The 23000-nt window shown below is 52.3% G+C and overlaps 10 protein-coding genes across 10 annotated transcripts; 9 read left to right on the top strand and 1 right to left on the bottom strand.

Moving 5' to 3' along the window:
- Positions 1-548: 548 nt before the first annotated feature.
- ASPSYDRAFT_84202 (class I SAM-dependent methyltransferase) lies at positions 549-2019 on the top strand (the record flags this gene model as incomplete). The annotated part of the gene is made up of 10 exons (XM_040851314.1): positions 549-587; positions 648-688; positions 752-802; positions 862-868; positions 915-959; positions 1013-1048; positions 1099-1220; positions 1274-1299; positions 1355-1385; positions 1437-2019. 10 exons carry the CDS (start codon positions 549-551, stop codon positions 2017-2019), a joined length of 981 nt encoding a protein of 326 aa, XP_040707985.1.
- A 523-nt stretch (positions 2020-2542) lies between these two features.
- On the top strand, positions 2543-4290 carry ASPSYDRAFT_142332 (cation diffusion facilitator family transporter; the record flags this gene model as incomplete). Its single annotated transcript, XM_040841232.1, has 4 exons — positions 2543-2621; positions 2677-2723; positions 2773-2859; positions 2917-4290. 4 exons carry the CDS (start codon positions 2543-2545, stop codon positions 4288-4290), a joined length of 1587 nt encoding a protein of 528 aa, XP_040707984.1.
- Positions 4291-4752: 462 nt separating this feature from the next.
- On the top strand, positions 4753-7037 carry ASPSYDRAFT_38865 (putative manganese ion homeostasis (Fr)). The gene is made up of 2 exons (XM_040845795.1): positions 4753-5281; positions 5344-7037. Exons 1-2 carry the CDS (start codon positions 4973-4975, stop codon positions 7015-7017), a joined length of 1983 nt encoding a protein of 660 aa, XP_040707983.1. The 5' UTR covers positions 4753-4972; the 3' UTR covers positions 7018-7037.
- A 1517-nt stretch (positions 7038-8554) lies between these two features.
- On the top strand, positions 8555-10250 carry ASPSYDRAFT_26192 (sugar porter family MFS transporter; the record flags this gene model as incomplete). Its single annotated transcript, XM_040844256.1, has 3 exons — positions 8555-8652; positions 8684-9498; positions 9547-10250. 3 exons carry the CDS (start codon positions 8555-8557, stop codon positions 10248-10250), a joined length of 1617 nt encoding a protein of 538 aa, XP_040707982.1.
- Positions 10251-10937: 687 nt separating this feature from the next.
- Positions 10938-12701, top strand: ASPSYDRAFT_140206 (putative ab-hydrolase associated lipase; the record flags this gene model as incomplete). Its single annotated transcript, XM_040841024.1, has 1 exon — positions 10938-12701. The coding sequence occupies one exon, from the start codon at positions 10938-10940 to the stop codon at positions 12699-12701; it is 1764 nt and encodes a 587-aa protein (XP_040707981.1).
- Positions 12702-14010: 1309 nt separating this feature from the next.
- Positions 14011-16016, top strand: ASPSYDRAFT_38862 (putative secretory lipase). The gene has a single exon (XM_040845794.1). The coding sequence runs from the start codon at positions 14478-14480 to the stop codon at positions 15825-15827; it is 1350 nt and encodes a 449-aa protein (XP_040707980.1). The 5' UTR covers positions 14011-14477; the 3' UTR covers positions 15828-16016.
- A 330-nt stretch (positions 16017-16346) lies between these two features.
- ASPSYDRAFT_1155406 (uncharacterized protein) lies at positions 16347-17989 on the top strand. Its single transcript, XM_040840017.1, has one exon. It carries the CDS (start codon positions 16461-16463, stop codon positions 17616-17618), a length of 1158 nt encoding a protein of 385 aa, XP_040707979.1. The 5' UTR covers positions 16347-16460; the 3' UTR covers positions 17619-17989.
- ASPSYDRAFT_141594 (uncharacterized protein) lies at positions 17876-18839 on the bottom strand (the record flags this gene model as incomplete). Its single annotated transcript, XM_040841163.1, has 2 exons — positions 17876-18058; positions 18120-18839. 2 exons carry the CDS (start codon positions 18837-18839, stop codon positions 17876-17878), a joined length of 903 nt encoding a protein of 300 aa, XP_040707978.1.
- A 531-nt stretch (positions 18840-19370) lies between these two features.
- On the top strand, positions 19371-20555 carry ASPSYDRAFT_38859 (mRNA splicing protein SMD2). The gene is made up of 8 exons (XM_040845793.1): positions 19371-19436; positions 19493-19525; positions 19600-19621; positions 19727-19824; positions 19893-19931; positions 19989-20004; positions 20058-20131; positions 20184-20555. Exons 1-8 carry the CDS (start codon positions 19414-19416, stop codon positions 20224-20226), a joined length of 348 nt encoding a protein of 115 aa, XP_040707977.1. The 5' UTR covers positions 19371-19413; the 3' UTR covers positions 20227-20555.
- Positions 20556-20851: 296 nt separating this feature from the next.
- Positions 20852-22960, top strand: ASPSYDRAFT_26187 (ankyrin repeat domain-containing protein; the record flags this gene model as incomplete). Its single annotated transcript, XM_040844255.1, has 1 exon — positions 20852-22960. One exon carries the CDS (start codon positions 20852-20854, stop codon positions 22958-22960), a length of 2109 nt encoding a protein of 702 aa, XP_040707976.1.
- Between the last annotated feature and the right edge of the window lie 40 nt (positions 22961-23000).

Genomic DNA, 23000 nt, shown 5'->3' with positions numbered 1-23000 from the left:
CTCAATCGCAGTCTCCGACAGGCTCTTCCTGTCCGCGTTGGATGAGAATACGACCATCGTTCGGTGAGGCCACCCGGCCTCATATATACCGCAACGACTCCAACTTATTTCCAATCTCTTTTTCCTTGCTGGCCCGTCCTCGATCAATTGAGCAACAGCCCCGCACCCTAGCTTTTTAGCTGCTGTCTAGCCTCACGGCAACGGGAGCGACGGACCGCAACTGTCTGGCACGGTCCACAACGATTCGCGGAAGACGCTGCTAGTTTCATTGTGTCAAACGACGAGTCTTTTCCCGGCCAGCCGAGGAGCAGCCGTTTGCCTTCCCTGGCGGTCTAATGGTGGATGTGGGCTTTCATTTGTCACTGACACCTGCAGGTTGACCGGCGATTTAATCCTTCGTGTGGCAGGGGTGATTCGCCGTTGAATATAAGCGATCGGCGCCCTCCTCGCCTCAACTGGGCTGTTCAGTGTTCGCCATTTTGTCGGTTTCGAGTTTTAATCGTTATCAAACTTTAGATCTATCGAGCTGATCATTGCTCCGTATCGATATGGCCTCATCGGATGCCCAGCGGCCTATAGTTCCCGAGGTAAGTGGTCGTCCAAATACTCGAAACCAAATAACTCCAATAACCATCTGATCCACTTAGGCGGATGCGGATCTCTATGATGACGGCGACTTTGCAAGCGTGTACGTTGTTCGAAGTATCTTGGTATTTCTGGGTGGATGTTGGTATTGACGGCGAAGCAACAGCGCTGCTGGGAGCTCCACGGCGTCGCTTTCATCGAGCATCCAAAATTACCAGTAGGACTCATCCTTATGTTTTACTTGTTTTACACGCGTCTTATTAACTCCGTTCGCAGATATGAGGTTTGATGTCCGAGTAACGGCGATGATTAATGCTGACTGTGGACAGAATGGGCGACGCTATCATGCCTACCGACAGGGAGAGTATATGTTTGTATGGCGCGGCAATTCACGGGGCTTCGCCTGTGGCTGACATGCATATTCTAGCCAAATGACGAGCGCGAACAACAGCGCCTGGATCTCGTACGTCGTACATTGCCATCACCGTACGCTTGTTAACATAGCTGGCGCAGCACACCCACATCTGTAACATGGCGCTGGGCGGAGCGCTATACCGAGCGCCCATCAAGTCGAATGCGAAGAATATCCTTGACCTTGGGACGGGAACCGGATCTTGGGCAATTGACATGGCCGAGTATGACTTGCATCACTTCCAGGAGTCGCTTTGCTAACTTAAGCCCACGGTAGCCTCTTTCCCAAAGCCATTATAACCGGTAAGCTATCCACTCTCAACGGTCTAGGTTCTAGTTGGTGACCATTTGATTACAGGGACGGACTTGAGCCCAATTCAGCCTAAGTGGTGAGTCCTGACGGCATTGAAAGTTCTGGAAATGCTGTTGACGAGGCATAGGATACCTCCGAACTGCCGATTCGAAATCGACGACTTTGAACTGCAATGGAACTTCTCGTACCGGTTCGACTTGATCCACATGCGAGGCATAGAAGGATCGGTCAAAGACTTCGACCAACTGTTCAAACAGGCTCACAACAACCTCACCCCCGGCGGATGGTTCGAAATCTGCGATTTCACAGTAGGGGTCTTCTCCGATGACGACTCCGCTGAAAAGGCGACCAATATGCAGCGATGGCGCGAACTCTTGATCGAGGCGAGCACCAAGTTCGGGAAGCTGCTCGGTGTGGCGAACAACTATAAGCAGTGGATGGTTGACGCTGGGTTCCAGAACGTCCAGGAGGACATCTACAAAGTGCCATTCTCTCCATGGGCAAAGGATCCGAAGCTCAAGGAGCTGGGGAGATACCAACAGATAAATATGTTGGAGTCGCTTGAAGCGTATTCATTGGCGTTGATGACCCGCTTCCTTGGGTGGACAGTGGAGGATGTCAACATACTATTGAACGAGGTGCGAAAGGAGCTGCTGGACCGGAAACTGCACATCTACTCCCGACTTTATGTAGTGTACGGACAGAGGTGATGAAAAATCGATTGATTGCGGGCATGGATGAACTAACATCCTCCTGCCTGGTCAGTATACAGTAGATGTATTATTGTTGTGATCTTTCGGCTGCTTCCGAGATCGGGATGGATGACGCAATAACAAGACCGTTAGTTAGCAATAATGGCGGACACTCGCCGAGAGGACAGTCTATCTCGTAGGCGAAGTGGGCGAGCTCAGAGCAATTCAAGCTAGCAAAAACTAGAGGCGACGAAAAATGCCGGGTTTGCGAGTAGTGTAGAAAGTGGATGATGGACTTCCGCGTGGTGTGAGACGTTGGTTTGCAAGGCAGAAAAAACCGTCGCCACTGTTTTTTTCGTCCGCTCTGAACATTCCGCAACTCATCCCTCTTTCTCACTCCTCCTCATCACTTCCTACTCATGTCTCTTTTGCACCATCTCTACGATTATTTCCTTGTTTAATACCTATTTCTGCTAATCCTCTCGTCCGGCGTCTGCGCTCTCGCAATCGCACATCCTGGGCCTCCACGTCGCAAACCACCATGGGCCTCTCCAAGACCAACAGGATCATCATCCTGTTGGTGATAGACACAGCGTTCTTCCTTCTAGAACTAATCGCCGGTTCGTACTTTTCATCATCAACGGCTTTGTCCTGTACTGACGCTGTTGCTATCAGGTTACTCTGTCCATTCCCTTGCCCTCGTCGCCGATTCCTTTCACATGGTACGCCTGCCGAGATGCTGCCATTCGTTTCATATCTGACTTTCTCCAGCTTAACGATGTTATTTCCTTACTCGTTGGACTATGGGCCGTGAAAGTCGCCAACCGCGAAACCTCCTCGAAGATGTACACTTATGGGGTGAGTGACTATCCCCTTGCCCCGCCCTTGTTGGAATTCGGTCTGACTCTATGACAGTGGCAACGAGCAGAAACTCTTGGTGCGCTGGTCAACGGCGTTTTCCTAGTCGCCCTGTGTTTATCAATTTTCCTCGAAGCGATACAAAGATTGGTGGAGCCGCAGGAGGTCCTGAGTCCAAAGTTTGTCTGCATTGTAGGCTGCGCTGGACTGTTGTCGAATATGGTCGGTCTAGTCCTGTTCCACGATCACTCACATGGTGGTCATGGACACAGCCATGGGCACGCCCATGATGAGGAAGGCGTTGATGCTGCGGAGCAAGGACACAACCATGAACACCTTGACGGATCGGAGTTCGCGGGGCAGGATGCAGCTGTACGTGTCCATCCGCGAGCCGTCTATTATCTGCACGTCATACTGACTAGTCTACAGGGCGTAATCGCCGAACCAACGGCTGCTTATTCCCGTCGTCGAACTCTGGACAGCCAGTACCGCGTCTCGCGCGGATACAGCAACCCTAGCCGCGGGTTCGAAGATATTGGTGGACACCCGGCGAGCATGAGACAAGACATCATTAGCGCGGCGAGCCGCAACCAGTTTCCGGACCAGGATGATATCTATGACTCGGATACACCAGTTGAGAATGGCGCGGCAGACGGGTTTGGGCCCACCGAAAGATCTACGCTGCTGGGACATAAGGATCGCGCATCCAACTACACCGACGAGAACGCTACTGTTCAACGCCAATCCTCAAACAACGACCCCCACAAGAACCATAACCACGCCCAGCCTAAACCGAAAGAGCAGAAGCACGGCCATGACCTCAACATGCGGGGTGTCTTCCTCCACGTTATGGGCGACGCCCTGGGCAACATCGGCGTTATAGTTTCTGCTCTTGTCATCTGGTTTACCGATTACTCTTGGAGGTTTTATGTCGATCCTGCCATTTCTCTTGTCATCACAGTGATCATTCTGGCCTCGGCAATTCCCCTCTGCAAGGCTGCATCTCGAATCCTCTTACAAGCTGTGCCACACGGTGTGAGCATCGACCACATCAAGGAAGATATCGAAAGACTTCCCGGAGTTATCGGTTCTCATCACCTCCACGTATGGCAGCTAAGTGACACCAAGACCGTTGCTTCAATCCATATCCAAGTGGACACAGAAATCAAGGGCGAGGGGTCCGAGCGATATATGCACCTCGCCAAGCAAGTAAGACAATGCCTCCATGCGTACGGCATCCATTCATCCACCATCCAGCCTGAGTTCCCCCAGGGCAGTGATACAGAGGACAACCAAGTGGCAGGTTCATCCCACTCACAATCGGGACCTAGTCGCACGCCCAGCGTAGGGGATGGGGATCCCCAAGCCTGCCTATTGGAGTGTGGCGACGAATGCGGCGGCAAGCACTGTTGCCCAACGAAGCCCACTTGATCGCGTTTTGTGTTTTTATTTCGTTTCTTATCTATACAACCTGGTTCATTAATACGCGTTCCCTAAAAGCCCATGTCAGACTTGTATTACTTATACCCTTTCTGTCTTGTTGGTTGAGAAGTCATCCTGAAGTCCCTTTACTCTGAATATGTTCCTTTTTGTTAGATAGTGGGCCCTTGAGGGCCTAATAATACACTTGATACGTATACCTTTGATACATATTTCTCACGTACCACCAGTAGGTGTGTCTTGATGGTTAAACTATGTTGTTTTACAGTCTGCGAGCGTGGATCGGTGTTTGGAAACAATCAGAATCGTAGCACAATTATTACTTTCTTGCACCGAACACTCGCTCTTAATTACTCCAGTACCTCCTAGGTAGGTAATAAAAGCGTGGAGTGATGGCGGTCCACGTGACGTGGCCAGACATGTCGATCCCGGAGGGTCTCAACAACATCCCCTTACTGCATAAGCCACTTCACTCTTTGAAAATTTTACTGTCCATGATGTTATCGCCCCTCTAGCACGCCGTCTTGCGCATATTGCTGGGAAACAATTTCACGGGATACCATCTGATCCCGAAATCGTTTGGCCAATCCACCGAACTGCCCCCAACCAACCTCCGCGGAGCAATGCAGCGGCGCCATTAATCTCTTCCCACCATCACGGTTGAGATTTGACTATGAGTTATTCGTATCTCCCTACGGCCGCCAGTGCTTATCAGCCCGCGCGCCGAGACACGTCCTCCCCGTCCTCGGCTTTGAAGTCCGTACAAGATGCGCTGTCTGCAGCCGGCCGAACGGCATCGAGCCAATTGAACAAGGTCAATAGCGTCGCCGCCGTGAAGGCATTGACATTGAAGACCGCCAAGACTATCTTTACAATCCCGAATGCATTGATCGTGCTTTGGATCTGGACGTTATGGTGGGGAGAGCGGACTGTCTTCCGCGACAGTGTCGAGTCGTGCGTCTGGAGCGACTGGGAGAAATGGGTGAGTTTCACCTCGTCGCATAGCCTATAAAGGGGCTATATAATTGACATGTGTGCTGTTAGCCTAGCAATGCGAAACCGCATCACGTCACCTTCATCGCGGACCCTCAACTTGTCGATCCGCACACGTATCCTGATCGCCGATGGCCCTTTTCCAAGTTAACGGTCAAATTCACAGACCAGTACATGCGCCGCTCCTTTTCGTCAATACAACATACTCTCGACCCCGACTCGGTGTTATTCTTGGGCGACCTCTTTGACGGCGGAAGGGAATGGTCGACGCCTCACAGTCAGAGCCCTGAGGAACGTTGGAGGAAATACGACGATGATTACTGGAAGAAGGAATTCCATCGCTTCGTTAAAATATTCATAAACCCATGGACAAACCAGGAGACGCACTCAACGAATCCTCGTGGTCGGAGATTGATCGCCAGTTTGCCAGGAAATCACGACTTGGGTTTTGGGTCGGGTGTTCAAATACCCGTTCGAGACCGCTTTCAAAACTTCTTCGGAAATGGGAATCGCGTTGATGTTATTGGGAACCACTCGTTTGTGTCCGTGGACACTCTGTCATTAAGTGCAATGGATCAGCCCGATCCCGAGACTGGAAGTATAGGCGGAGGAAATGGAGACGGCGAGCGACCAAACCAGAAGATTTGGCAGCAGCCGGAAGATTTCCTGAATGAGATGAAAGTTCACCGAGGTCAGGCGGAAATGGACGAACTACGTTTCTTGGGGAAGCCGAGAAAGGGCCGGTTGTTTAACTACGAAGTTTCCGAGCCCACGAAACCTGCGGTATCTCGGGAGGATGACCCTGAGATCATCGGGCTCCCCGCCATTCTTCTAACGCATGTGCCGTTGTACCGTAATCCGGCAACACCATGCGGACCGTTAAGGGAGCGGTATCCTCCTTCTGCGGAGGGGCTAGAAGAGGATGACCCGAACTCCATCAAAATTAGCAGCGGATATCAGTACCAGAACGTACTGACCAAGACCATCTCCAATGACATTGTATCCAAGGTCGGCCCGAACCTAGTTCATGTGTACTCTGGGGATGACCATGACTACTGCGAGATTACACATCGCGAGTTCAGTGGCTCCCCTAAGGAGATAACGGTGAAGAGCACATCCTGGGCAATGGGTGTCCGGAAACCAGGCTTTGTCCTCACCAGTCTCTGGAACCCCATCGATCCGGCTACCGGCAAGTCAATCGGGTCATCAAGCTCTGGAACCACCATCCAAAACCACCTCTGCCTTCTCCCCGACCAGCTATCTATATTTATCCACTACGGCATTGTCCTCGCCTTCACCATCACCGTTCTCACTGTGCGAGCCGTTATCCTCGCACTCCGCACCACCCCATCGCCATCAGCAGAACCAATTCTCCCTCTCGCCGAGACCCGCGAACCCCGGACCCGCCGCCGCGCCATCTCCCGTACCTCATCCTCTAATATCCCCGCCACCTCCTTCATCAAGCCAGACGGGCTAGCCAATCGTGCGGGGTATTACCCTCGCTACAGCCCGCCGCAGTCGTACAATGACGTATATCCCGGCGCGGAATCGGGGTACGGAGACGGGGACGGGGACGCGTCCAAGTGGCGGCCGAGCAACTCGGACCGGCGACGGCGCGGAGGGGACTCGCTCTTTGGACGGGTGCGCTGGCAGTTTGGGACATCGGTGAAGTGGGTTGCAAAGGTGTCGCTGGCGTGGTATTTCATTTTGGTTTTGATGTGGTAATAGATCGGATTGTTTGGTGTAGATAGGTAGGCGTGATTCATTTAGCCATATAAGTAGTATTTGCATGGGTTGGAGTTCTACATGTTCTACATATTCTACATGACTTATTTCGGGTTCAATGCGCATTCCGTATACTGGAAAATTGTGCGATTGGGTTATAACTCTGCATCCAGTGGAAAATGAATAACAACCAACATCGTTCTAGAAGCCACCTTAACAAAGCCATTGTAATGGCGTCTTTCTCAGCAACCATGGATGGGCTCTGGCACGTTCCAGGAACCAGGGGCTTAGGCCTGTGGAATTCCTCCTTCAAACAGAACGTGTCTGCAGAGTGAATTCCAGATCAACGTGCCCAATTAAATTAAGACAGAAGTTCCAGGCGGCTCGAAGACAAAGTAATTGATAAGACTGAGCTCGGCGAGAGCGAACAGCGAGAGGATGCTGATCCGATCGACAGGTCTCCTTGCTTCTGCGATCTATTTGCATGTTGCTTACCGGCTACCGCGTGTTTTCGCATTCCTTTCCTGCAGCAGAGAATTTTCTTGGTGCGGAATTCCAGGAGGAATGCAGAGTTGATTGTGTGTACGATTGTACGGTGTGTTGACGGTGTGCCGAGCGAGGCATCTGGATCAACAATCCCTCATGTTTTGTCTTTGGTTGAGAATAACTGCCGCATAATTGAAGATAATGCGTTAGATTGATTTGTTGGAAGTGATTTGTTTGATTGGTGGTTGTTGCGATGAGACGCAACGGGATGGAATTGAAATGACCGCTTGCGGCCTCTCTCTCTCTCCCACTCTCTCTTTCTCTCCGGCTTTCGGTCTTCCATCCCCAGTGTCAATTATCAATCGCATTTTGACTCGCTCGTGCGACCGAACTCCAGCTCTCCGCAGTCGGCTTCTTTGTCCTCGCTGTCACTGTGTGACATGCTGTCCATCCCACTCCGGACATTCGGTCGACTTCGTGGTTTCGCCCACTTGAATAGCGCCATGATCTCATCCAATCCAGCAATGTAGAGCGACGTAGGGGAATTTCCCGGTTGCTACGCACCTTCGCACTCTGCAATCCACCCCTGTCGCGTTCCAGAATATTCTCGTTCCACGGTCGACATCAACCTAAACCATGTCTCATCGCCCATGCGGCTACAAGCAAGGGAAGGAATGTGTCTCATCAACCATCTCCGCAATGCCACGCATGGGCCGATAATCGCGATCTCTCATATGCACCGAGTGGGCCGCTGGAGATTATCGCCTCGAGTGCGTTGGCTGGCAGCTGGCATGTGTCTCACCGATTGCAGTGGTGGTTGCTGCTTTCGGCCACCAGCCCTTCCCCGGCCATAAACCATACTCTGGCCCTGCCGGACATGGTGAAGATCTGGCCGTTTCCTCCGCATTCTCATATCGTATTCAGAAGTACAAAAGCTCCAGCGCGCCCTCTGGGGTTGGGGTTGTCGATCTCTTTTCCCTCCCTCTTTGGCTCTGTCCGTCCCACCTCCCGCACAATTGTGTTGTTTACTCGTTAGCATTCTTCGTTCAAGATGGGCTTCATGCTCAGGAAACCTGATGATGCAGCGGGCTCTGCTGCCCCTGCTATCATGATCGGCCTATTTGTGGCATTTGGCGGTGTCTTGTATGGGTAAGTATTCCAATTCAGTCGGTGTGTGTAGCGATGGCCAAGCTGACCGCAATAGCTATGACACTGGCACCATCAGCGGCATCCTCGCCATGAAATACTGGCGGGAGACTTTCTCGACCGGTTATGTGAATCCCGCGGATCAAATTCCCGATGTGACCTCTTCCCAGTCCTCAATGATTGTATCTCTGCTGTCTGCCGGTACTTTCTTCGGGGCTCTGACTGCGGCGCCAGTTGCCGATTACTTTGGCCGTCGCATCGCTATGATCGTCGACTGTTTTGTGTTCTGCTTTGGTGTGGTATTGCAGACTGTGGCTACTGCCATACCCTTGTTTGTTGCTGGTCGCTTTTTCGCCGGATTCGGTGTTGGGTTGCTGTCCGCAACCGTCCCCCTGTACCAGTCCGAGACGGCTCCTAAGTGGATTCGTGGTACCATTGTCGGTGCTTATCAGCTTGCAATCACAATCGGCCTGCTGCTCGCGGCCATTGTCAACAACTCTACCAAAGACCGTGATGATACCGGCTCCTACAGGATTCCCGTTGCCGTTCAATTCGCCTGGGCCATCATCTTGGTCGTTGGAATGATCATCCTCCCCGAGACGCCCCGTTTCTTGATTAAGCAGGACAGACACGAGGATGCTACCAAGGCACTTGCTCGTCTCCGCCGTCTGGATATAAATGATCCTGCGCTTGTTGCCGAGATTGCAGAGATTCAGGCCAACCATGAATTTGAGCTTAGCGTCGGCACCGCGAATTACCTGGAGATCCTCCGTGGGTCCATCGGCAAACGCCTTGCCACAGGATGTGCCATCCAGGCGTTGCAGCAGCTGGCTGGTGTCAACTTCATCTGTATGCAATCTCCCTGCACCTTCTATGACATACACTAACAGCGTTTAGTCTACTACGGCACCAAGTTCTTCCAGCACTCTGGAATCAACAACAGCTTCATCATTACCTTGATTACCAACATCGTCAATGTTGTATCAACGCTCCCTGGTCTCTGGATGGTTGAGAAGTGGGGTCGCCGCCCCCTCTTGCTGTTTGGAGCTGTCGGAATGTGCGTCAGTCAGTTCATTGTGGCGATTGTGGGTATGACCACCGACTCTGGTGTCGCAAACAAGGTTCTCATTGCCTTTGTTTGCATTTACATCTTTTTCTTTGCCTCGTCCTGGGGCCCAGTCGCATGGGTGGTCACTGGTGAACTTTTCCCACTCAAGGCCCGTGCAAAGTGTCTTTCCATCACCACCGCCGCAAACTGGCTCCTCAATTGGGCCATTGCTTACGCAACACCGTATATGGTCGACGCTGGTCCTGGAAACGCCAACCTCCAGTCCAAGGTATTCTTCATTTGGGGTGGGTTCTGCCTCATTGCCGGTATTTTCGTGTGGACCTGCATCTACGAGACCAAGGGTCTGAGTCTGGAGCAAGTCGACGAGCTGTACGCCAAGGTCCCCGTTGCGTGGCGCTCCAGAGGCTTCGTACCTTCGGTCAACTACACAGAGGTGCGCGATGTTGCCTCTGAACGCACGGGCAGCGGCTTGGCTGAACTGGAGGCAGACGTCCAGGCGAAACATGCCCACGAGCATGTGGAGAAGGCGTAGAATTTTGGCTGGCTACGCGTTTTTCATTCGTTGCTTTTAGTAATATTTGAATATAGAACGGACTGTATACCTTAGAGCGGGTCTGAATGCTACTTTGTTTCATCATATATGCGCCACTGACATATTATGGATGCGGAAATGCGCCCGCAGACCCTGGCAGTTCTGCCTCAGGCAGAACACGTAGACAGATCGGCCAATAATCGCGGGGGACGCGCATGACATCGAGCTTGCCCGCTTTCACGTGCGGTCTACATCGGGGAGGGATCGCCCTAAGAGGCAATGTCCCTCAAGCTTTCGGGGGATCTCCTTGACACTCAACCCCAGCCGATCATCCCTCCCTTCTCCCTCTCTTTCTTTCCATTCTCTTCATTCGCTTTGCTTGTCTATACTTATTTAATAGTCTTGTGTTATTAGCGTTGCTCTGATCTCAACACCCGGTCACTACGTACTGCACCTGATCCTCCTGGTCCTCCTGATACACCAAGACATGATACACCTGCGCCATCCCATGACCGCTATCTGACCATGTTAATGTCGCCGAATCCTGCTGAAAATGCAACGACCACCACAATCGAGTCCCTCTACGGGACACCCAAACTTCCCTTTCGAAAACCCGAATACCAGAAAGAAGGCTCGACAATGCCGGATACCGAGGTCGTGGAACTGCCACCCACGGCAGCCGATACAATGAAACCGTCAGTTCTCCGATTAGAGAATCTGGAAAGGGTACCCAACGACGCCGACGATGACGAGATCTCCGCTGTCACCGACGGCCTTCTCAGCAGTAGACGGCCTTCACCGCCGATTTTACCACCTCCCCAGTCGACCGCTTTCAGTCTTCCTCAGCATCCATTGTTTCCGCCGCTTCCGATATATTATCACCCTCCTTCGACTCTTGAAACTTTGCGGTATCTAGCGCTTCGGTCGATATCATTCGTTTTATCGCTATTATTCCTCTTGATTATAATTCACGGGGCTCTCTTCCGCAGTATCTGGCTTTCTTTAGTATCGATAGGACACTATTTACAAGGAAAGGGCCCGCCACAACAGCGGAGGTTTCACGCGGAAGAGCGAGCGCGTAGATTGGAAAGGACAACGTCATGGAGGAAGTGGAAACTTCGACAGGAGAAGAGGGAGGTTGACGAAGAAGTCCCGGATGACTGTCCACCCTTGGAAGGCGGGAAAGACCCTGTTATCGGTGATGTCGCCTATTATGCTAGGAGAGTTGGGTTGGACGTAGAGACATTCAAAGTTCAGACGGAAGACGGGTTCATCCTCACGCTTTGGCATCTTTACAATCCTCAAGAGTATAATCCTCTGCCGGCCAGCGAGAGAGGGCCGCGGGGTCCGCATGTCTTTAGCGGGGGGAGGAACTCGCAGTCGTCAGGCAATGCTCGCCGCAAGTATCCAATTCTGTTAATGCATGGCTTGTTACAGAACTCGGGTGCTTATTGCGCGAATGACGACGACAGCCTCGCTTTCTTTCTCTGCAAGTCTGGGTATGATGTTTGGCTTGGAAATAACCGCTGCGGTCTTCAACCAGAGCATACGACAATGTTGCAAACCGACCCTCGCATGTGGAGCTGGACGATTCAACACATGGGCGTCTTCGATATTACGGCTCTGACATCGCGTGTTTTGTTCCAGACTGGGTATGAGAAGCTGGGGCTTGTATGCCACTCGCAAGGAACGGCCCAAACATTCATAGCGTTGGCGAAAAGCCATCGCCCGGAGCTGGGGAAGCATATCTCGGTCTTTTGTGCTCTGGCGCCGGCCGTATATGCTGGGCCGCTTGTTGAACGCATTTATTTCCGGTTCATGCGACTGATCTCGCCTGCAGTCTTCCGGTTAATCTTTGGCATCCACTCCTTCATTCCGTTCATGCTCACGGTTCAACGATGGCTGCATTCTCGGATATACGGAACGCTAGGCTATGTAGTCTTCTCTTACCTCTTCAACTGGTCAGACGACCGATGGGACTGTGGACTTCGGGACCGCCTGTTCCAGTTTGCACCTGTCTATGTTAGCAGCGAGACCATACGGTGGTGGCTCGGCGCGGACGGGTTCTCAACACATGAATGCATTCTCGCAACCAGGGATTCATGTTTAATCGAGATCGACGAGGACCGCTGCATTCAACGAGGCACCGAACACGAGACATCCCGAACTGACACGGCCTGGTATGGGCCCAACACCCCGCCCTTTGCGCTGTGGGTTTGCGGCTCGGATCAGTTGGTGGATGGCCGTAAACTGCTGCAGCGCTTCCGGAATGGCCGCGAGCCCCACGTGCAGCTGACCCATGCGAAGGTGATTGAAGAGTACGAGCATCTCGATGTGCTGTGGGCGATGGACATGATTGAGCAGGTTGGCTGTGAGGTTCGACAGGTGCTGTGGGACACGATGCCTGCGGATGCGCGAGCGTCGAGTGTCACGCCGCGCGGGGTTGAATGATATACCCCTTACATAGCATGATTCATATATATACTTTGTAGACTACCTTTAATAACGACAGATATGAACACAGTCTCTGACTGCATCTTCTCAAACGTAATTACATTCCCCACTGCCAATGAGCAAGTCTTTATATACTATTCAACCAGTCCGCCGTATGCTTGGAAGTCGGAACTCGGACTGAGACTGAGGCTAAGGCGGAAGGCTATTGCCATGTAGGGTTAATTGGAAGGGCTGCGGATACGAGCAGGCTTCATTCACCATCAGCAGCGGATGAAAGCCAAGCCAAAGCTGTCAGCGAAACTGACTGGACTGGACGACCTCGTCTATGCTCGTCTGCGCTCGTCCATGGTTCGTCTCCAGTTCCCGAAGACGATCCTTGGTTACATGTGCCAGAGCCCTGACAGCCCAACAGGAACCAAGTTGGATACGTATTCCTTGTTTACGGTCGTTTATGGAGAACCAGTAATGGACGGTCAAGTGTCTACACCGTACATCCTGCTGGAGTCTTTTGGCTGTGTCCGTCATATGCATCCCAAGCCCTAACCGACGTAATAATTTGCCCGCCGGAATAACGTGCACACCACCAGGCTCGCGGCACTCGGAGGAGAGGACGTTTAGGGTAATCAGTGCGAAACAAGCGTTATCTGACAGGAAGACAAGCTATTCTTGCTCTCCAAGCTTGGGTAGAATATTGTTTTTTTTTAAAAAAAAAATAGAGTAATATGAATCAGAAGCCCATGATCTACTAGGGTGATGGTGTCTGCTTCCTCGGCTGTGGTGCGTGCGGTGCTAAGCTTCGGCGTCGCACTCCGTATTCTCATATCCCCACCGCAACCAACGAAGAGCTTCAGCTTCATGCGGCAGTTGTTGCGACGATAACTGTTATTTAGACGGAGCTAGCCCGATGACACCCCGCGCTTACCTCCGCCTGATGGTCTGTGGGTCTGGCGCGGGCTTGGAGGCGGGGGTTGGGCTTGTCGGCGCTCAGCGGGCTGTCTACAGAGGACGTCACAAAAGGCGGGGGAGGGGTATACAGATTAAAATCGAGATTGGGCGGCGTCGACAAGCAGAGTGCGCCGATAAGCTTGTGATGGGGTTGCAAAATATGGAGTAGGGCTAGGGAGCGGTGACGGTGAGGGGTGGGATGGGACTGGTTTTCTAATATCCACGACACGCGTGACGGTTTTCGACCAGGGGGCCCCTTGGCTAGTGGATGTCCCGATGCGCGATTTTGCAAATCAGCAGGGACCGCGATGTGTGTGGCTTGAAAATTGGGCGGAGAATCTGGGGGGAATGAGGATCGGCTGCCGGGAATGCTGGACGGTTCGGTGGAGGCGCCCAATGATTGCCAATGATAATGCAGGTTTTTCCTCGAGGGATTCCTCACTGGATCCCTGGCTTCCCCAGCTGCTCGCCTCGGCTGTGTTTCCTGCGGCCTCACTGACTCGCGGTCGCTGTGTCCTGCGCCTGCAGCGGTGCTTCTGTGCCACAGCCTCTGCGTATCAGCACTCTGCCTATACGCCCCGCTTGGGCTGGGGGTTCCATGGTCGACACGATCATCATGATCGTTTTTATTTAGTTTATTTAGCTCCGTTTGTTTACTCCGGGGCCTAGTGGCCAAGCGGGTCTGGCATTATTATGCTGTGCCTGTGATGCGGGTTCAGGTACAAAATGGAGCACGCCGCCCAGGGGGATCCTCGTTGCCAGCCCTAACTTCGTCCTCCCCAGACTCTCCAGGCTCTCCAGAGTCAGAGTCAGTCAGAGTTCCTCGCCATGGCCATCCTCTTCGCCCAGCTGCTGTTATTCCTCCTGCCGTTCGTCGCGGCACTGCCCTCCGCCCCCGTCAAGAAGGCCGGGCCTCTTCCCCCGGACGAAGACCCCTGGTATATCCCCCCGGATGGCTGGGAGTCAGAGCCCCCCGGTGCCATCCTACGACACCGTGCTCCCCCGTCTCCTATCGCAGCAATAGGCCTGGCTGAGGTGAACCTCGACGCGACGCACCAGATCCTCTACCGTACAACCGACTCCTTCGGCGAGCCCATCACCACCGTGACCACTGTCATGGTCCCCCACAACGCCGACTACACCAAGGTCCTCTCGTACCAGGTCGCCCAGGATGCCGCAGACCGTACCTGCTCGCCCTCCTTCGGCCTCCAGCAGTTCGCCGACGCCGGCGAGGCTCTCGCCCTCATCATGCCCCAGGTCGAATACCTGTTCATGAGCGCCGCCCTCAACAAGGGCTACGTCGTCATCGTCCCCGACCACCTAGGCCCCAAGTCTGCCTTCCTCGCAAATACTCTCAGCGGCCAGGCCGTCCTCGACAACGTCCGCGCAGCCCTCGCCTCAACCGACTTTACAGGAATCTCGTCCACCGCCAACGTCGTCCTCTGGGGCTACTCCGGCGGCAGTCTGGCCAGTGGGTTCGCAGCCGAGCTCCAACCAACCTACGCTCCAGAGCTCAAACTCGCCGGCGCAGCCCTCGGCGGCACAGTACCCAAGATCCCACCTGTCATCAAACTCACCAACAAGAGCCTCTTCGCCGGCCTGATCCCCGCGGGCGTCCAGGGCCTCGCAAACGAGTACCCCGCGGCCGTCAAGCTCATCGCCGACAACATCCTCCCAGACAAATGGGCCGAGTTCAACAAGACCCAGAACCTTTGTCTTACCGGTAACATCATCGAGTATCTCGGCAAAGACGTGTACAGTTTCATGAAGAACCCGGATGTACTCAGCTCCAAGCCCGCGCTGGAGCTCATGGACGCCAACGCAATGGGGCAGCACACGCCCGAGATCCCGCTCATGATCTACAAGTCCGCCAACGACGAGGTGAGTCCCGTCGAGGACACGGACGAGCTTTATGACACGTACTGCGCGAGCGGGGTCGACGTGGAGTATGCGCGCGACTTGCTGTCTGAACATGCTATCCTGACGATTACGGGCTCGGCGGATGCGTTCCTGTGGGTGGTGGACCGGCTTGACGGGGTGCCTGTTGAGAAGGGGTGTTCGAAGAAGACGCAGCTTTCCGCGTTGCAGGATCCGAGGGTGTTCGCTGCGCTGGGAAGTAATATTGTGCAGTTCTTGCTTGGGTTCTTGACTTTGCCAGTTGGGCCACCTTGGAGGTAATTATTCTGGATTGTAGTTGATGGGTTGGAGAGTATAATACTATGAATGGGTTGTGGACTGCGGTATATAATGCATAATATACTTTGATACCTGACTTATGTTGGTTATATTAACCATTCGACCATAACAGTCGTGGCGTGTAGCCGTCCTTCTGTATTTCTTTATTTGACTGCATATATTTAATAATCTATACTTTGATATGTAACTTATGTTGGTCAGTGCGGTATAATTGTCCACTTACAGCACCTTAATGGACTCGACACAGAACGAGTTGTAGTGTTAGCTGATCAGTAGTGTTAAAGCTATGATACTAGTGTATTTCTTGATTGTGAGGATCTAAGCTTGTTGCAATGGTACATTTCACACTTTGCCTCTTCCAGTTGTTATACCGCAGCTTGTAGTTTCTTTATCCCAAGGAGAACTTCATAATGCCTTTGTTGATGTCTACTTTATAGTGTATCAGGTAGTGAGATTCTCGTGAAGACAAGTCTCTACAACAATGCATTCACAGTGTACCGTACAGAAATTTGTGATTGATGTATGACAAGTGAAGAATCAAAGAAGCTATATAAAAATTTCTGTAGGTTATACCCAAGGTAATTCAGCATTCATCTTCTTCTACTCCTAAGCACCATGTCCAGTCCATCACCGTCACCGTCACGATCAGACCGCAGGCCAGGACTACTCAATCTTCCTCCAGAGATTGTCTGCATGTTGCCCGGCTTCATGGACAATATACAGACCTTTACCAATGCCTCCTCGTCCTGTCGGTATCTATACAATGCCCTCAAACACATACATCCACGAACCATCCTCCGTTTAGCAGCAGGCTCAGGTCGAGCCCTTTTCCAACCGCACCCAACATTCCTCGTCACCATCACTGCCCGCTCAGCCAGCGACTGGGCCCTTACCCAGCCGGACCGCAACGAAATCCTCTGCAAGGCGTTCAGCGGGGGCATCGACTCCCTCTACGAGTTCTGCCTGGCCCATGGAACGCTCACCCTCGACCAAATCCGCAAGACATACAAGCAGCGCTTTTCAATCATCAGTCACCTGTCTAGTTGCGTCCAGCAGCTAGGCTGGAAGTGGGAGATCCACCCGGGCTACTTCGAAGATACCAAGCATAAACCTACCAAAATGAAGCGACGCAATTCCATAAAGCCCCTGCCCAACCTCTGGAACGAAACAGCCCTCCCGGCATTCCAGCTACTCATCTACGGTGAGCTGTTCGCCCAGAGCATGGATGCCTTCCTGGCAGACTCCGAGGACGAGGACGAAGGCGGCAGCAAATCCCTACCGCGCTTCAGCAAGAACACTCGCATGGAGTACCTGCGCACCCTCCCCGGCAGCAAGAGCGGCTGGTACTACGATTTCGTGCATTTACTGGAATGGGTTGCAGTGAAGCCCGGATGGGAACTGAAGTGGGAGAGGGCGATACGGCATTATCTGGATCCTGAATACGTCTGCGAGGGTATGTGTGTGCCCGAGGACGACCTTTATGATGGCCATGGGAGGCGGCTGTTTGGTCCTTATGAGCATTCGCGGCGGCTGCGGCGGGTGCGCGATCCGAGGAAGGCGAGGTTGTTGATGGAGGCGCTCGCGATGCAGGGGCTTGATGGGATGGGGCTGATGATGTATAAGCGTCCTGACCGGTTGTCGGAGCAGTGTCTGGAGAGAGCGCGGAGGATCAATGAGCAGGTTGCGAGGATTGAGCCGTCTAGGTGCGAAGCCTTTGAGGTGCCTGATGTGCGGCAAGAGTTGGGTATAGTATGGAAGGAGTTTCATTCATGATTTGCGGGCTTGATACTCTCATGTTGGTTTATTGGGTTGGAAGAGTGGGTGTCCATATCTAAAAATATTATGAAGATTGAATGTGTCCGTATGTTGCAGATGCTTAAACTTGTAGCCCTAAGTAGTAGAGTTGTCTGTATAGGTCGCATGCTCGGCCGTGGTGTTTCTTTCGTTCCAGTTTTCCATTTTCCATTCCATCGCTGCACTACATTCAATACACTTCCTCAGTTACCACCAGCAGTATACGAATCCATATATCAAGCCGCATAAGGGGTGTACGGCGGCGGAAGATCCTCCTCAGTCTCGCTATCACTGCCACTGCTGGCCCCCTCAGAGTCCTCCGTTTCCATCCACTTCGCAGTATTCTCGTTCTTCCCCTTCTTCCTCTTCTTCTTCTCTTTGTCCGTTTCTTCGTCATTCTTCACCGGCACATCCATCTTCTAAAACCTCATCAGTACACTCTCCAATATATCAAATCCAGAAAGAGATAGAAGAACATACCTTCCCATTAACAACAACATCCTCCTCCCCTCTAAAACACCCAACAAGCACCCCATCCTTCCAAACCCCATTTCGCAACACCATCCCCCGAAAGTCCGTATTCACAATCACACAGTCCTTCACATCACACTCCTTCAACTTTGTCCTCCGCAGACGACTCCCTGAAACATGGCTCTTCTCAATCGACCCCCTATACACTGCGCTGCTGCTCACAACGCTATCCTTGGCTTTACAACGCGACAATGCACTCCCATCCGCGACGGTGCTGTTCGACACTGACGCCCGCCGCAGAGAGGAGACATTATCGAGCGTGCTCTTTGAGACGTCCGTGCGGTGCGCGGACGGGATGTTTGTCAGTGTGCTGTGGGCGATTTTGCACCGCCGGAGGGAGATATCCCTCAATGTCGATGTGGTGATTTTGCATCGTTTGAGATGGATGCCTGTGCTTGGTGATGTGGTTGAAAAGTTGGAGCTTGATCTAGATCTAGATCCGGATCCGGATGTAGATCGAGAGCTGGGACCCGTCTCCGCAATAGCTTCTTGGACATTTTCGGTAGTGTTGTTGTTGTTCTTGGCGATTGTGGCGGATATTATATAGCACCGGGTTATAGAGTCGGTGTGGTTGAGGTTCGAGAGAGTGGAATGGATAATCTCAGAGCGGGAGAGGGACGGAGAGGAGTTTGGAAAGGACGATGAAACGACGGTGCTTTGTTTTCCCATTTTGTGATTATCTTGTTTTGCCTTGCTTAAAATGCAGCGTCGATAGAGTATGGTTGTTGGGGTTGGAGCTGAGGCGGACGGTTATATAGGGAGAATGCTGATGCCTACTTAAATATCTCTACCTTGTTGAACGACGTAGAGGGCTGACCCTCGGAAAGAGGAATAATTGGATGAGTGCTTATTGAATAATGCTTTCCAAAGTATGTCATGGGGCATGGTTTGAGAGCTGGCCGTCTTCACTCCGGGAATTACCAAGAAACTATATATCTTGTAGTGCTTGGCTATACAGATCCACCCACGCGCATAAAGCCACACAACCTCGAAACACAGCCATAATATGTCAATAATTCGGGATATTTTAATATTTATAGTAAAAGAAGAGAACTAAAACAATCTATCTTTCTAAAAACTTCTCTGCCCCGCAAAATCAAGATCACGTGATATGAGCACAATAGTTATTCCGGCCGACAAAAATGCAGCCACGTGACCGGCCATCGAGCTGATATCACTATCACCGATCACCGATTTCAAGTCGCGACCGACAACGAAGAATCCCGCAGCCCAAACAGACATCATGGCCGACGCACCAAACATCCAGTACGTCTCTGCCGACCTTCGCTTTGTGACACGGGAAAATCGGCTAACAATTGCAGGGCCCTCCTCCAGAAGCCTCGCTCGGAGTGCACGTAAGTCAAGCTCATCGCGACTCCTTTGCAGCGGACAGGAACAAAGCTAATAATATTTTTTTTTTTTTTTGCAGGGAATATGAAATCGCTCAGATTGTACGTTACCGCTACCCTCTTCTCGCTTCGATACTCGGATACTGGATGGGATACACTTGGAGTTGGGTTGATTGGACTTGGATCGCTAATGGATTGCATGTATAGGAGGAATATGAATTGAGCAATGGCCCTCTGTCGCTGCTCCAGACGGCTGTGCGGACCAACACCCAGGTCCTGATCAGTTTGCGGTCGAATCGGAAATTGTGCGTTACTCCGAGTCTGCTACCTTTTTTGGGAGACAGAGTGGAAAAGCTTACGGTTGGATCTACAGGCTTGCTCGCGTGAAGGCGTTTGATCGCCATAGTAACATGTATGTCCGGCTGCTTTATCGACGATTTTTGAGGATTAAAGACTAACTTTGTAATAGGGTTCTGGAGAACGTCGTATGTCAACACCAGAGTTTGACCCGGAAAAGGCCCCCGCTAATGAGAAACAGAAAGAGATGTGGACCGAGCCTCAGAAGGGTGGCAAGGGACGACCGGTGAACAAGGATCGATTTATTAGCAAGATGTAATCCTCTCCTGCGGAAATACTCGCCCCGCCTGTACTAATGGTTGCCCAGGTTCCTCCGAGGTGACAGCGTCATCCTCGTCCTGCTCAGTTAAAGCTCTGGATTTCGGATCTAGCAGTGTGGATTATTGAATTGGCATCTCTCCCGGCTCGGAGTTCGGTTCTGACTTTGGCTCTTCGTTGATTGAAAGAATACCCGTGTGGTCGAAAAAATAATGGGAAGGAAATGGTGCCTTCTACCTGCGGATTGGACCCGGCCTTCGACTCCGCTGTCTGTGTGGTCGTCGGTGCGACAGTCCTGGTACCGGAATAACGCAGCGGATGGAACTCCCCTCCGGACCCGAGCAGTTGAAGTGTGAGAGCGCGGCTGCGTCTCTCGTGCGACTATACAGCCACTAGGTAGCAATTCGAACCCTGAACACTTCACCCAGCCTTTACACCATGCCAGGTAACTTGTAGATTTCGGGAATATGAGAGATGCGAGCACTGTAAGCGTTCTCTCCCATCCAGCACTCAGTCAACCTTATTCAAGTCTTAAGGTTGGTATCTAAGTTTTCATGGATGGTTTGGCATCTCGCAAGCTCATGCCACCTGAACTGAACGTGGTCGATGTCTTTTTAAAAAGTCTTTCTCTCCTTCATCTTTTTATTTTTCCTCTCTTGTTAATTTCCCCATGGAATCTCCCAAAATCCTGTGTCCACGACGCAAAAGAAGGTCAAGATGTCCTACTCAGATCTGCCCCCTGAACTTATTCTTCACATTGCCTCTTTCTTGGCCGCCGACAATGATGGGGGTCTGTGGTGTGCCATTTACCCCGAACCGTATCCTTGCCTTGCATGGCTCAACGCCTGGATTCAAACGTCAAAATTCCACGCGATTCTTCTAACCCCTCAGCTGTACGACCGTTGCTTGCAATTTTCTCCCCGGAGGCAGACGACGGAAGGATATGAAAAGTCCAGGCAGGAGTGCCGCTGGTTTACCTCGATAATGAAGCCATGTCCCATTGACGATAAATTACTCCAGGCTGCGCGACACTGGAAATCAGATATCCTGGTCAGTTATCTACTGGGTAGGATACATCAGGGGCTGCGGCTCCTGGGTGAGCACCAGGAGATATGCTTGTTAACCTTCATGGTGAAGGCCAGGAATGTCGCCATGCTGGAGACGTTGATTGAGCTTGGGAACCTTCGAGGCAGATTACCGGAACTCGGCCATCTTTGGACAGTGACACCTTTGTGTGCGGCGATCTCGTTGGATGACCTAGCGGCAATGCGGGTTCTTCTGGATGCGGGCGCGGATATCAACCAGAGGGGCCCGTATGGCCTGTTGCCGCTTCATGTAGCCGCTCAGGACGGAAAGTCAACAGAGGCCGTGGACCTGCTTATACGGGCAGGGGCGGATGTCTGGACCACATCAACCGGCTGGGGGCAGGCATACCCAGTGCAAATTGCGATGTGTAAATTAAATAAGCATTGTTATATCGCCCGACGGCTTCTAGGCGCAATGCTTGAGACCGAAAACCGGGCAGCAGACCCAGGCTGGAAGAACGAGTTATTGCATACTGCCGTCTTGTATAGCCAGTGTGATTCTGTCGGCATCACCCAGACTCTGGTTGATAATGGCGCAGATGTATTCTCTCGTTCTTCACTTTTGGAGGACAGAACGGCCATCGAGTTAGCTGCTTCACTTGAGATGCAATACATCAGTGACGATGCCAAAATCTGCGAAGGCCACCGTCGACTGCGTAATACCGCCGCTGCACTGTTCCAGGCCGACCCTCACCTGTGGCCGTTGGGGCACATTAATCGGCAGCTATGGGAATGTATGCGGGGTGTCGACTGCGTGGAAGGGGGTCAAATCAGGCTCTTCGGCCTCCTTATTGAGAGCGGGGAGTCCGCTCTGGATGTTGCTGGACCTGATGGGTACACAGCATTGCACTACCTGTGCAACCGTGACTATCTCTCTGGTCCAGACCATTGTATATGCACGCACGACCCTGCTGGCATGCGCCGAATGGTGTCCCTACTATTGGACAACGGGGCCAGTGTCGTGACGCGCTGTTCTTTCGGACAAAGCCCCCTTTCCTTAGCAGCCCAGTGTCCATGTCCCAAGTTTCTCTCCCTGTTTCTAGAGGAAAGGCCCAACTGTCTCACTGAGGATAACGCTTTGCATACAGATATGGACATTCGGCCCGCCCGAAAAGTACCACTCTGTGCCGCCATTCAAACAGGTGGCCTAGAGCGCGTTCAAACGCTTCTAAATCACGGTGCCGATATTTCCATCGTCGATAGGAACGGCTGTAACGCCATCTGCAACGCTCTACGCATGTCGCCGATAGACACAAGCATCATCAAGGTCCTAATTGAAGCTACACTTGCCGTCCCTGAGCATCGTCGAAGATGGGGACATTCCCTGGCCCATGCTATAGAGACCAGAAACCGTCAAGCAATCGATATGCTCTTCGAGGCCGAAGCTTGCCCATACCAGAAGACTATATTTGGGCTGACGGCTCTAAAATGCGCTGCGATACACCGTGACATGGAGGCTTTAGAAAGACTTGTTCAACGCTGGGGGCGGGATCTCGTGCAATCCGACGATTCCCCAAGTGGAAGTTTGGTTTGTGCCCTGTTGAGCAAGAAAGACTATGCGCCAATGTCTCGGAGGAGGGTGAACAAGAGAGAGTCTGGGGCGGCGTCTCTGAGGAGGGTCCCGGAGCTCATGAAGATAGTGAAGAGCTTGGTCGATAATGGAGCGGTAGTTCATCAAAACTGTCATGTCTGTGAATCCTGGAACGAGAAACTTGGCGTTCAACTTGCAATGGCCTATTGACAGGAAGCGTTTGCTGTTCTGCCCTATCCCGGCCGGGGTC

This window comes from Aspergillus sydowii (genome assembly GCF_001890705.1).
Source record: "Aspergillus sydowii CBS 593.65 unplaced genomic scaffold ASPSYscaffold_1, whole genome shotgun sequence".
NCBI classification, from domain to species: Eukaryota; Fungi; Ascomycota; class Eurotiomycetes; order Eurotiales; family Aspergillaceae; genus Aspergillus; species Aspergillus sydowii.
The sequence above is the reverse complement of the archived record's forward strand: the minus strand, read 5'-3'. Positions and strand labels throughout refer to the sequence as shown.

Coding starts and splice junctions, on each gene's coding strand:
- ASPSYDRAFT_38865 (XM_040845795.1), top strand. CDS start 4,973: ATGAGTTATTCGTATCTCCCTACGGCCGCCAGTGCTTATCAGCCCGCG. Junction 5,282..5,343: donor GGAGCGACTGGGAGAAATGG/GTGAGTTTCACC, acceptor GTGTGCTGTTAG/CCTAGCAATGCGAAACCGCA.
- ASPSYDRAFT_38862 (XM_040845794.1), top strand. CDS start 14,478: ATGGCCATCCTCTTCGCCCAGCTGCTGTTATTCCTCCTGCCGTTCGTC.
- ASPSYDRAFT_1155406 (XM_040840017.1), top strand. CDS start 16,461: ATGTCCAGTCCATCACCGTCACCGTCACGATCAGACCGCAGGCCAGGA.
- ASPSYDRAFT_38859 (XM_040845793.1), top strand. CDS start 19,414: ATGGCCGACGCACCAAACATCCA. Junction 19,526..19,599: donor AAGCCTCGCTCGGAGTGCAC/GTAAGTCAAGCT, acceptor TTTTTTTTGCAG/GGAATATGAAATCGCTCAGA. Junction 20,132..20,183: donor GATCGATTTATTAGCAAGAT/GTAATCCTCTCC, acceptor ATGGTTGCCCAG/GTTCCTCCGAGGTGACAGCG.